At 47.8% G+C, this 14085-nt stretch overlaps 1 protein-coding gene across 1 annotated transcript in view; it reads right to left on the reverse strand.

The window, feature by feature from the left end:
* Positions 1-1225: 1225 nt before the first annotated feature.
* Positions 1226-14085, reverse strand: part of ccdc107 (coiled-coil domain containing 107) — a 14997-nt gene continuing 2137 nt past the window's right edge. Inside the window, exons 2-6 of the mRNA XM_056277838.1 lie at positions 11467-11684; positions 9878-9950; positions 9665-9755; positions 7809-7918; positions 1226-2551 (exon numbers count right to left, since the gene is read on the reverse strand). Of these exons, the coding sequence (XP_056133813.1) occupies positions 2181-2551; positions 7809-7918; positions 9665-9755; positions 9878-9950; positions 11467-11684 (863 nt within the window). The 3' untranslated portion in view covers positions 1226-2180. The remainder of the gene's footprint in view (positions 2552-7808; positions 7919-9664; positions 9756-9877; positions 9951-11466; positions 11685-14085) is intronic.

Genomic DNA, 14085 nt, shown 5'->3' on the forward strand with positions numbered 1-14085 from the left:
AGTTGAGACTGGAGAGGTCACTTAGATGAGAGATGAAACGTATCTGTCAATAAACGCTGTGTCCAGATGAACTGATTCACCTTTCCAGTATTTTCTCAGCTGGATTATTGAGCAGGCATCCAGACATGTTCTGACAAATGACAGAATTAACATGCAAGTCAGGATATGAAATATGCAGCGATGTGGAACGCTGACATGATTATGAGGGTAGGTTTGAATAAACCAGAGAATGTAGTTAAAATCACAGAGGATGTATTTTTACTGCGATTATGAGTCCTTACATGCTGCTGACGGCACGCAGCGCCACGTTTTATACGCCATCATCCCAATCGTGGGAAGGAAATCTGACGTCAGCTGGAAAAAAAATAAACCAGACATCAAGACGATTAACAGACAAAATGTACACAACTTTAACGCCCCCTTTGCAGCGGACCCAACAGTGTAAAGTTTCAAAAAGAAGCCTTTCAGCAAAACATCGATTCCCAGGCCAAAGACGTATCGCCCAATTCCCCCAAGTTACACGTCATGAACTTTACACCGTAAACTTACAAACATGAAGACTTATCTGCAAATAAATGTTCCTTTATGATGCTTCCTATCACTGGCGTATTCAAGACCATAACTAATCCATGAACGTCAGATCCTGCAGACTGCAGCAGTGTGTGGTGTGGATGATTGGTGTCTGGTAGGACTTCGGCTGGACAGATGAGAGGGTGCATAGTGTTTTCATCTTCATCATAGCAGCCAGGTGAGGAAGAAGAAGGCAGGTAGTGTTGAGTGTGAAGAGGAAGTGGAGGTGTTGTGTCTAACCAGCAGACATGACAGAAGAAGCTGGTAGAAGACCTTCACCAACAGATACTACTACATCCATGAGTACAACTCAGGTTCCACCAGGTTTTATGTTTGTTTCTGACACCGCAGCCCTGCTGACTCTCATCCAGTCTGGATGGAGCCCAGACAGAACCAGTCGTGAATGAGTCCGAGCATGATGCTTTAAGATGATAACTGATATGAAGATGACTGATATGAGATGATTCACCCTTTACCTTACTGGTACAGTCTGAACTGACTGTGCTAAACTCTCCAAACACACTGAACACTGTTGCTCTTGTGATGATCCACCAAGGCTGCCCGCCAACTGGTCAAACCAGAGACGTATTTCAGCTCCATAACATGGGTGTCATGAGGATCTCCCTCAGCTCATCATTTTAAGTCACACAAAGACATCAAACAAACACATGCAGAACTTTGCTCTGATGTGAGTGAAATCACACTACATACCCAAGTTAACCTTCCAATAGTTAAATGTTCCCTCGCCTTTTTAACTTTGTTGATATTGTGAAGCGACAGATCAGTGATACCAGTAGAATTTTACTTAATCACTTGAAAAAAAGTTTCTTCTCAAATTTTTGCCAAGTCAAGATTTTTAAAATTTTCGTGTCTACAGTTGTCGTTCACTCACAACTCACATTTCAATTTGCAAGTCAAACTAAACAAATTATAAAAAAGAAATGGAAAAAAGCAACCAACCCACGCCGTCCACGTGAAGTGGACAATTGATCACCGACAGTGAAAGATGGCCGCCGACTGTTGCAAAAGGATGATGGGAAAGACAAAAACATTTTCTCCGTGTAGACACAGGACATAGAGGCGCAGTTAAAACAACAATAAAAATCTCCCATGTTGTGTTGTGTCACAACTGGAGAAGAAAATCTTCACCAAAGCAAAAGGAGACGCGTCATCACCGAGTCCGTCACATTCTCAGTTCAGTCTGAAGACTCACACGACTGTTTGGCTTCAACTTTAAATCTGGAAAACATTCAAAACTACAGCCCCCCCAGTGCCATGAAAATAACATAAATAAAGACAACAACTAAAAATATGAAGAAAAAATGACAACATGATCGTCTATACACTTGACACTGACCTGTTATGAATTGACTGCTGACATAAAGTCTTGACCTCGTGGCGTGATGGGTAACGTGACATTCACATGAAAACTGAAACGTTGCGTTTTCAAGTGCAGAATCATCCACGTGTTTGATAATGTTGATGAACTTCAGGTGACTTCCCTCCAAATGGAAACAGAGTATTTTGGAAGACGGTTCTTCACATGAGGATGAAAATAAATAAGAATCGTCTGCTGTGTTCCTGTACAGGTGTGACGCCTCGCCATTGGTTCATTCGGGTCTGTTGCGTCGCCTGAGGCCGGACATGGGCAGCTCCTCCTCATGTCCGCCAGCGCCGAGCTCTTCCACAGCGACCTCGCTGTGCTCCTCCAGAGAGGGCACAAGCTCGCTCTCCTCCAGCCCTTCATCCTCGTCCTCCTCCATGTCCCCATCTTCTTTCTCCTCCCCATCAAACTCCACCAGTGTCTCCTCACCTATACCCTCCTCATCCTCAACTTCCAGATGCTCTGCAGGCGCTGGCTCCAAACCCTTGGCCGTTCCTTCACAGTTGTGTCCAACCGCGGAGGCATCCGGCATCGCCGCACTGTCGTGAGCGGCCAGAGACTCGATGAGGCTGTCAAGGTTTCGCTGGCAGGACGGATCTGACGGACAGAAAAGACAGACGGTAAGTTAAGGCCAGACAGGACTCAGTCCTCTGACTGGTCCTCCTTTCATTCATTGGCTGTGTCTACATGCAGCCAGTAATCTGTTAAAGGTGAAAGTTTCATTACATGTGTTTAATTAACGCCATCTCCGAGTTTTCAAGAGTCGGTGGATAGTCGAATTATGGAGCGGAAGATATGTTGCATGCGACCCCACCTCCACCTCTGTGTTCAAGGCTTTTCAGAAAATTTCTCCATTTGTTCTTTTGCCCGTCCAGACCTTGAGGATATTAAGCTTCTTCAGTTTGTTGAGCAATACCAGTACTTCAGACAATACCTAATCCATGAATATCTAAATCATGCAGCAGTTATCATAGTTCCGTATTTTCACTAGATTTTATTTTTATTTCGTTTACTTACATTCATATATTTTATATTTATTTTTTCATTGTCAATTCAGTTTAGTTTGTTAGGTTCCAGAATTTCATTTTAGTTTTTATCGTTTAGTTTTAGCTTAGTTTTTATTAGTTTTTTGTTTTTGTTACTATAGTATAGGGGGTATTTGTCAGGGGCAAGATTTAAGAAGGTCAGAATAGGTATTACAATACAAGCATAACACTTTGTGAAGCAAATTGACTCGTAGTCATGTAGACATCCCAGTCTCAATAAACACGCACCAATGCCTCCTCGTGCTTGTGTTGACAATTTTGACCAAATCAGAATCACAATCATCTTTATTTGCCCAGGTATGTTTACATATACACGGAATTTGACTCCAGTTTAGTGGCTGCCAATATACTTTCATAGAATGACAACACAACAATCTCCAGGAATATATACAAGGAATGTCTGTATACAGGTGGATGAGGAAGGCAATAGTGCAGTGGTGCGAAGATGATGGAATAAACATGTTTGCAGGTTGCTTATATACATGAGGTAGGTGGACATGACGGAATATCAGGAATCAGGAACAGCTGTCATTTCGAAATATCGTTTCCCCCAGCCTACAGCAGTGCAACACAAAGACAAAATCACATCCAAACTACAACAACATATGTATGCAACATATCCAAAAAAAAAAATTTCACTGTCCAAGAGAGTGAACGCCAGGGAGACTGTCAGAACTGCCAGTCTGCATGGGCTACTGGTTAGCTTAGCCTGACCTGCTTCCACATCTGGTCAGACCGTCCTCGGTGTTTCCTCATAGCTCCAGTCAGGGCCGTGGTCCCTGGGTCCACAGGACGCAGCAGACCAAGCTCGCCCAGCCGATCCAGCGCCAGCCCTCCCAGCCAGACACCTTTGACACACCTCCCCGCACTCCACACGATGACACCAAAAACACAGTCGACGCTAGGCGAGGCCGCCGCCAGAACGCCCTCGGTGTTATTGGAACTGCTGGTCTGCATGGGCTAGCAGTTAGCTTAGCCTGCCCCACTTCTGCGTCCTGTCAGACCGCCCTCAGTGTTTCCTCCTCGGGCGCAGCTCCAGGCAGGGCTGTGGTTCCTGGGCCCACAGGACGCAGCAAACCAAGCTCTCCCAGCTGATCCAGCGCCAGCTCTCCCAGCCATCAAACAAAGACACGAACTTAGATATGGACAAAGACACTGCATGGATGGTGCTGGGTGAGGCCGCCGCAAACCTAAGTTTGTGCCACCATCTTCCCATACCGGTACTGGGTGAGGCCGCTGCAAATGTAAATTTGTGCTGCCTTCTTCCCACACCGGAAGCAGAAATATGCATGTATACATACAATATACAGTATACAGCGTGCCTGGATTTACTTGACAATGTTACGTGTTTATCAGAGTGACAGCCCGTAGAAACAAACGGTTTTTATATCTGGTTGTTTTGGGGTACAGTGCTCTGTAGCACCTACCAGAGGGGAGGAGTTGGAACAGGTTGTGACCAGGGTGTGATGGGTCTGCAGTGATGTTACCTGGCTGTTTCCTGACTCTGGAGATGTACAAGTCCTGAATGGAGGGCAGGTTGGTACCAACCGTTTTCTCTGCAGTCCTGACTGTCCAGTGTAGTCTGTTCCTGTCCTGTTTGGTGGCCGATCCAACCAGACAGTGATGGATGTGCAGAGGACAGACTGGATTATTGCAGTGTAGAACTGAATCAACAGTTCCTGAACTTCCTGAGCTGTTACAGAAAGTACTTAAGTCTTGGGAGATTGTGGATCCCAGAAACCTGAAGCTTTCCACAGCAGACAATGCTGTTGAGTATGATGGGGGGGGGGGGGGCAGTGTTGAGGACTCCTCCTTAAGTCCACTGTCATCTCCACAGTTTTGGCTGTGTTCAACTCCAGGTTGTTATGACCACACCAGAGGGTCAGCTGTTCAACCTCCCGCCGGTATGCAGACTCCTCACCATCCTGGATGAGGTCGATGATTGTTGTGGCATCAGTAAACTTCAGGAGTTTAACAGACGAAAACAATGTCTAAAATTAAAGATTTTTTTCTGTATATTATTTTAGTTTTTTTACCCCCCCCCTTTTCCCTCCTTAATTGTATTTGCCTAATTACCCCACTCTTCCGAGCTGTTCCGGTCGCTGTTCCACCACCTCTGCTGATCCGGGGAGGGCTGCAGACTACCACATGTCTCCTCCGATAAATGTGGAGTTGCCAGCCGCTTCTTTTCACCCGACAGTGAGGAGTTTCACCAGGGAGATGTAGCACATGGGAGGATCACGCTATTCCCCCCAGGGCCCCCCCCCCCGAACAGGCACCCCAACCAACCAGAGGGGGCGCTAGTGCAGTGACCAGGACACATGCCCACATCCGGCTTCCCACCCACAGACACGGTCAACTGTATCTGTAGGGACGCCCGACAAAGCCGGAGGTAACACAGGGATTTGAACCAGCGATCCCTGCGTTGGTAGGCAACGGAATAGACGGCCACACCGCCCAGATGCCCCATTTTTATTTTAGTTTAGTTAGTTTTGTAAGTACACAATATCGTTTCAGCTAGTGTTCCTTTTTTTCTAAATTGACCTTTCGCAAAGTACCGCCCCAGAACGGTGCTTGTCCAATCCTACCTTAGCAACAGTTTCTAAGAGGGAGGTCCGTCAGGCTTTCAAACAGACAGCAAAATGCTGAAACGGGGTGCCTATGGGATCTGCAGACCGGATACTAGATATGTGAAAAGTTTGGAGGGGTGTAATTTTCTTTCCCTTCCCCAAACCCAGAACGCAAGAAGCACAATGTCGGCAATGGATTTGGCAGTATAGCAGACCCCATGGCCAGCTTAATCCACCCAAAACCACCAAAAATACCTGCCTGCTCCAAGCTAAGCTTGCTACTAGCTACTATTGATAGCTAATATAGCTAACGTATTATTACTGTCACTTTACCCACACGATGATTACTACCATTATCAACATATCAACAACGCGTTACTGACTAACAAAACAACATTATTAATGTACCTGATGAACGTCACCAGCTTAGTCTGTGGCCAGATACCTCATTTAATGACAGCTAATGCTAGCTAGCCCGCTAACATAAAGACCTGCAGGGAGGGTCGGCTGGGATGGTCTCTGGCCAGTCTGACCTCCCCATATCCGGCCTATTTTAAACGTTTCTCCCCCTCTGGGAGCTCCAGGTGGGGACCGGCCGTTCGGGAAAGTCCTCCTGCCCGCGGAGGCATCTCGTTTGCCTTATTTTGTTGAAAATACCGGTTCTGGTCCGAAGGTAAAAAAAATCATGAGGCGGTTCCCCCGGCCCCGGGGCATGTCCCTGGCCGCCCTGCGACCCCCAGGAGCCCCTACAGGACCCCCGAACAAGCCTGGATAAAAGAACGCCATGGGGAACCTTGGCCAAAATCAACACTATAATACGGTGATGCTGACAATGGATTATCAAAAATACACCAATAACAGCTGAACTATGTAACTTACCCTGCAGCTCAAGAGCACAGCTGGTCCACAGTGTGTTTCAGACTTAGTTGATGGGGTTTCTCATTCTTTGATTGTGACCAGTAAGCTTTACCCTCCATTACAGTCGCCCCCGGCAGCCCGGAGTCAACGCAAGTCAGTTTTACTTTCAATATTCTGAATGTGTCCCTCCTGCATACTGTGACCCCTCCTGCCTTTCACGGGACGACATTCAGGATGAATTACTCCAAAATACATCACTTGTTTTCTCTGGGAATGCGCTGATTTCTTCCTTCATGTTTTGGGGTTTTCTGGCTACTTCCCGGATGGTTTTGAAAAGCTTGATGGGCATAGCAACAGTAACTAAGGGGGGGGCCGGGACTTTGCGAAAGAGCAGTTCTAGTTTTTATTTAGTTATCCATGTATTCATCTCATCATCTGGGTTATTGTGACTCCCTGTACTCAGGGCTCAGGCAACAGTCCATCTAATACATTATATATTATAGTCGACTATAATATATTTAATATACAATATATATTAGAGTTAACTATAATATATATAATACATTATACACACACACACATATATATATAATATATAGTATATATAGTATAGTTTTTGTTAACTATAGTAACCTTGTCATGCAGATGTAAGTTGGTGTGGATGGTTGGTGTCTGGTAGGACTTTGCCAGGACAAATGACAGGGTGCATAGTGTTTTCATCTTCATCATAGCGGCCAGATGAGGAAGAAGAAGGCAGGTAGTGTTGAGTGTGAAGAAGAAGTGGAGGTGTTGTGTCTAACCAGCAGACATGACAGAACAAGCTGGTAGAAGACCTTCACCAACACATAGTACTACTACGTCCATAAGTACAACTCAGGTTCCACCAGGTTTTATGTGTGTTTCTGACACCACAGCCCTGCTGACTCTCATCCAGTCTGGATGGAGCCCAGACACCCGCCTCACCACCACCTACACCGGAAACAGGAAGTTCGTACCAGGTCACAATAAGGGCCCAGACACACCAAACCGACTAGCAGCAACGAAGGCCGACTGTTGCGTCGCCTGCCGTCTGGGCCAAAAAGTAGCACTTGAACACACGGCAAAGACTACAGCCGACGGCCCCGATCGCTAGCTGAGCTCTGATTTGCTAAGCTGAACAGCCAATCAGAGTGATCTCTCTCACCGACGGGCTCCGCCCATTCAACATGCTGAATCGGCCAAAAAGCTGCCAACAGGGGTCCGACTAGTGCCGACGGTAGGACACTCCGCAAAAACTAGGGTCACAGACGCTCACCGCCGGCCCGACACCGTGTCAGGCCCTTAAACCTCGTATTCACACAACAGACAACAAGCGTGGACAGAGCAGAATGGTTTTCCCACCTGGGATGTTGATGGGTGGCCAGTCCATTCCCCTCTTCTTCATGAGATAACGGATGGTCTGCAGCTGAGACATGATCTCGTTCTTCTGCTCCTGAGCCACAGACTTCACGCTGGAGAGACAGAAAGAAAGACAAAGCTGTCTGGAAACGACCCAACCGTGGATCAGCCTCTGTGGGGCGCTGCTCTGAACGTGCTCGATGAAAAACATCGTGTGTCTACACACTCCGCAGACCTGGACAGGAAGCAGGAAGTGCTCACAAACACCTCCTCATATTCTGCCCTTTTGCTTATTCCAACAGGGAGGAGGGAAAAAGACCAAGTTAAATACCAGGACGGGCAGACACGTCAACGGCCTCAACTTTACCCTGTCTGTCTGTCAGTCTGTCTGTCAGTCTGTCTGTCTCCCTCTGTTTTTCTATCTGTCTGTCTTTCTGCTCGTCTGTCTGCTCGATGGGGTTATCAGCAGGGACATATGTCTCCATGTTTCAGAGGAAACGGACAGTATGTATTCAGATGTACTGCCGCTCTTCTGTCTGTTTGCTTCTCTGCTGTTCTGAGATCAGATCCCAGCAGCGCTTCCTCCGGTGTTTACAAAGCGACTGACATCAGCGGTACTTCAACAGGGAGGCTGAGATTATGTTTCACTGCCACGCCTGTTTAACACCACCACGACCGGGATGGCACTCCTACCTAAAACGACCGTGGCTGGTCAAAACGACCACCACGGTTTTAAACCCCATATTCTGTCAGGATGCTAAACCAGCTGAGACATTACTGCAGTACATAGGTCAGTAGGTCTGCTAGGGAACGACGGACACTAAAAAGAACTTTTTAACAACTTTTTTGTTTTGTTTTGGGGTTTTTTTTGAGAGGGGGGGGGGCTTTTTTCCCCTCTTTTTCTCCTCAACTGTATCCGGCCAATCACACCACTCCTCCGAGCCGTCCCGGTCTCTGCTCCACCCCCTCTGCTGATCCGGGGAGGGCTGCAGACTACCACATGCCTCCTCCCATACATGTGGAGTCACCAGCTGCTTCTTTTCACCTGACAGTGAGGAGTTTCACCAGGGGGACGTAGCGCGTGGGAGGATCACGCTATTCCCCCCAGTTCCCCCTCCCCCCCGAACAGGTGCCCCGACTGACCAGAGGAGGCGCTAATGCAGCGACCAGGACACACACCCACATCCGGCTTCCCACCCGCAGACACGGCCAATTGTGTCTGTAGGGACGCCCAAGCAAGCCGGAGGTAACATGGGGATTCGAACCGGCGATCCCCGTGTTGGTAGGCAACGGAACAGACCGCTACGCTACCCGGACGTATTTTAACAACTTTAATACTGTTTTTCAAACAATTTAAAATGGCCGCTGTCCAATGCCTGTAAACACTGCAACGCGTCGGTGGTAGTCATGGTGCGTCTGTAACCACACATGTTGGACATAATCACAAATCAAGTTTAGACTATTTCTCTCCACTGGGGGACGCTAGTGTGTTTCTAGGACAGAACAACGAACCTCACAAAGGATATGACGCGACCAACACACGTCATAAATACTGACATGACGCGCACCATCACGCACCAATTACGAGTGGTCATTTTGACCGCTCGTGGTCGTTTTAGGTAGATCTTATCATAACTTGTTTTTGTGCAATTGATCCAAAACTCATTTTAATGCAAATATATGTAATTTTAGGAGAATTCAGGGAGCGGCAGGTCTGCACCTTTTTTTCCCCCCACAAAGTTATTAAACTTTGAAAATCCTAAATGGTCATGTGACCGTCCTGGTCGTTCTAGTGTTAAACAGCTTGTGAAGACATAGTACTGGCTGAAGGTAAATGTTTGAGGGTGATCAAGACTCACCAGTTCGTCAGCGGGTCCAGCTGAGTCAGGATGGAGTTCAGCATCCGTTCAGTCTGTGCCAGACGCTGTTCCAACTCATTCAGCTGGTTCTCTGGACAAAACCAGAAAAACAGGAAGACATGTTAGTAGGACTCCTTTATCCTCACATCAGGTAAAGTAAACATCAGTGTGTAAATACGATTCCCCGAGCCGAGGCGAGGCGAGGCGACGCACCTGCCTCCGCCGACTTTCTGGCCCCGGTAGTGACCTTGTTCTTCTGACCTTGGCTCTCATCCGCAGATTTAATCTGGGAATTTAAAAATACAGGAAAAAAGATGCAGATGGCTGGTCAGCAGGTTTGTCTGTGCAACAATATGGAAGGTTTGTTTTGTTTTTTCTTTTCTGTTTCTGCACGTAGTGTTGGTGGCAGAGTTGAAGATGATAAGATTTTAATTGGGAGTGATGAAGAAGGACAGGTTTAGGAACGAGTATATTAGAGGGACTGCTCAGATTGGACGGTTTGGAGACAAAGCAAGAGAGACAAGATGGAGATGGTTTGGACATGTGTGGAGGAGAGATGCTGGGTATACTGGGAGAAGGATGCTGAATATGGAGCTGCCAGGGAAGAGGAGAAGAGGAAGGCCAAAGAGGAGGTTTATAGATGTGGTGAGGGAGGACATGCAGGTGGCTGGTGTGACAGAGGAAGACGCAGAGGACAGGAAGAGATGGAAACAGATGATCCACTGTGGCGCCCCCTAACGGGAGCAGCCGAAAGTAGTAGTTTAGCAGTAGTAGCAGGGGCTGTAGTTGTCATTTTTGTAGTAGTAGTAGTTGTAGTCATAGTAGCAGTGGCGGCTGGTGCTCAACATTTTTGGGGGTCGGGGCACAACGTACCTTGGCGCAGCACACCTGACAGCTGCTTTAATGTCCACACAGTCACGGAGTTATTAAGAAGGACAATGTAGCCTATAGATTTTATCAGGGTTGGTAGATGGTGGATGATTGACAGTCGAGACGAGGCGCGGTGGTGGGTGTGAACATGATTGACAGCCACGAGAATTGTCCAATCACATTAGATCAAAAAACATTAAAACAATACCAATTCACTGCCAATAAAAGTGGGAGTGTCTGGGGACACAGAACTGCGCCCCCTGGAAAATCTGAAGAAACCAATCAGACAGCAGCCTCAGGTCACCTGCTCGCCACAAGTTTGAGGGCTTACATAAGGTATGGTTTGGCCGGCGCCCCTCACCCAGGAAGTATATGTATTCAGACAGAAACCAACCAAATACCATTTGAACCAATATTTAATGCTGCTGACAGGCGCTCACAGACTGAAAACACTTTTGTTTCATCATTATTTGCATCATACAACTACATTATATTTAACATGTTTAAGTAGATTTTCATCTCTTGATGTCTGAAGGGGTGGCGCCCCAGCGCCCTGTACTGGCCAGCCGCCACTGCATAGTAGTATGATTATTATTGGAACCCATCTGTGTACTCACATATACATGCCCTTGACCATCTATACGCGCACTCGCTGACACACACACATCCAAGGAACTTCTTGACTTTTCCACATCAGTTTTTACTAAGCACTTTTCATCACATTTTTATGTTGTAAATGTGCCTTATAAATAATTTCTGGTTAACTAATCAATGAAACTCAAAACATTTTCAAATAAAAGGTCGTTAATTAGAAATTGTACTGACCCTTTGTCTGTATATATCACCAATAATAGAGGACAGAGCAGTATTTATATTGTGTAGCTAAATGTGGTGTAATGTATCAGGTTCAGTGGTGCTTTAGCCTCAGTTACCTTCATAAACTTGTATGCGGCGAAGACGCCCACACCGACGGCGTAGAGAGGCATCAGTGTGAAGACGTAACCCTTGTTACTGTTGGATTTGTACTTCTCGCTCTTCATCTCCTGTTCCATCATCATCTTCATCTGCTGCATGTTCTCCACGGTCTGTGGCGAGCCGGGGGCATTCATGCTGACCGGCTGACCCCGCACTGCACCGGGGCCCGGACCAACTAATGGCAATAACACCCAGGGGACAAAATGATGAATCAATGACATTTTGAAGAGTAAGTAAACACTGGCGTTACTGAATTTAAGTCTGAGGACATCATGACGACCATCAGTTCTGCCATCCCAGACCCATACCAACATGTTTCCACATCAAACACAGGGAATAAAAAGTTTACTACTCCTTTATGATGGTGCAACAGTATATATGAACTGTCAAAGACACACATTCCCCTTCCCGTTTATGCTTCATTTTTACTTTCCAGAGCTGTACGTTGCATCTGCATTTACATTAACACCGACTCATTTAACAGATGCTTTTTATCCAAAGCCACTTTCAAGAGACAGAAATTAACCAATAAATTCAAGTATTACCAACTGGCATCCCAGAGCGCTACACTGTAATCATATCTTAGTTGCACTAGATGAAGGAGAAGCATCAGTACATTTGCTACAGTACAAAGTAATCATTCATTCATCATCATCATCTCATCTCCAGCCACTTCTCCGGGGTCAGGTCATGGTGGCAGCAAGCTAAGTAGGGCACTCCAGACATCTGTCTCCCCAGAGCAACGCCCTCCATCTCCTCCTGGGGGATCCCAAGGCGTTCCCAGGGCAAATTGGACATGTAGTCCCTCCAGCGAGTTCTGGGTCTACCCTTGGGTCTCCTCCCAGTTGGCCGTGCCCGGTAAACCGCCAAATGAAGGCACCCAGGAGGCCTCCTGATCAGATGCCCAAACCCCCTAAACTGGCTCCTTTCGACGCGAAGGAGCAGTGGCTCTACTCCGAGCTCCCTCCGGATGTCAGAGCTCCCTATGCTATCTCTAAGGCTGAGCCCAGACACCCTACGGAGGACACTCATTTCAGCCGCTTGTATCTGCGATCTCACCCTTTCGGTCACTACCCAAAGCTCGACCATAGGTGAGGGTTGGAATGAAGATCGACTGGTAAATTGAGAGCTTTGCATGCCGGCTCAGCTCCCTCTTCACCACAACGGTCTGGTACAATGTCCACATTACTGCTGATGCTCCACCAATCCACCTGTCAATCTCCCACTACATCCTACCCCCACTCGTGAACAAGACCCCGAGATACTTGAACTCCTTCACTTGGGGCAAAAACTCATCCCCAACCTGGAGGGAGCAATCCACCATTTTCCGGTAGAGAACCATGGCCTCAGATTTGGAGGTGCTGACTCTCATCCCAGCCATTTCACACTCAGCTGCAAACCGCCCCAGTGGGCGCTGGAGGTCGTGTTCTGATGAAGCCAACAAAACCACATCATCTGCGAAGAGCAGAGATGCAATTCTGAGGTTCCCAAAACGGACACACTCCTCACCTTGGCTGCGCCTTGAGATCCTGTCCATGAATATTACAAAAAGAATCGGAGACAAAGGACAACCTTGGCGGTGTCCGACACCCACCAAAAACGTGTTTGACTTTGTGTCGAGAATGCAGACACAGCTCTCACTTTGGTTACACAAGGACCAGATGGCTTGTAGAAACTGCCCCGGTATCCCATACTCCCGCAGTACCCCCCACAGTGTGCCCCAGGGTACATGGTCGTAAGCCTTCTCCAAGTCCAAAAAACACATGTAGACTGGCTGGTCAAATTCCCATGCCCCCCTCAGCACTTCCGCAAGGGTAAAGAGTTGGTCCGTTGTTCCACGGCCAGGACGGAATCCACAATGTCCCTCCTGGATCTGAGGTTCGACAATCGGTCGGAGCCTCCTTTCCAGCACCCTAGAGTAGACTTTACCATGGAGGCTGAGCAATGTGATGCCCCATTAACTGGAGCACACCCTCGGGTCCCCCTTTTTAAATATGGGAACCACCACCCCAGTCTGCCAATCCCCAGGTACTGTCCCCGACCTCCACGCGACACTGAAGAAGCATGTCAGCCAAGTTAGCCCAACAATGTCCAAAGCCTTCAGCATCTCAGGGCGAATCTCATCCACACCCGGCGCCTTGCCACCGAGGAGCTTTTTAACTACATCAGAGACCTCTGCCAGGGATATGGTTGGGGCTTCCCCTGAGTCTTCAGACTCTACCTCCTTCACTGAGGACAGGTTAGCCGGGTTCAGGAGCTCCTCCAAGTGTTCTTTCCACCACTTGACAACATCCCCAGTCTGGGTCAACAGTTCCCCTCTCCGGCTGAACACAGCCTGAGTCAAGCCCTGCTTCCCCTTCCTGAGTCATCGGATGGTTTGCCAGAACTTCCATGAGGCCAACCGAAAGTCCTCCTCCATAGCCTTGCCGAACTCCTCCCACACCCGAGTTTTTGCTTCCATGACCGCTGAAGGTGCAGCCCTGGCCTCCCGGTACCTCTCTGCTGCTTCAGGAGACCCCTGGGCCAACCAAGTCCGAAAGGCCTCCTTCTTCAGCCTGACGGCTTCCCTCACCGCC

This window comes from Lampris incognitus, chromosome 3 (genome assembly GCF_029633865.1).
Source record: "Lampris incognitus isolate fLamInc1 chromosome 3, fLamInc1.hap2, whole genome shotgun sequence".
NCBI classification, from domain to species: domain Eukaryota; kingdom Metazoa; phylum Chordata; class Actinopteri; order Lampriformes; family Lampridae; genus Lampris; species Lampris incognitus.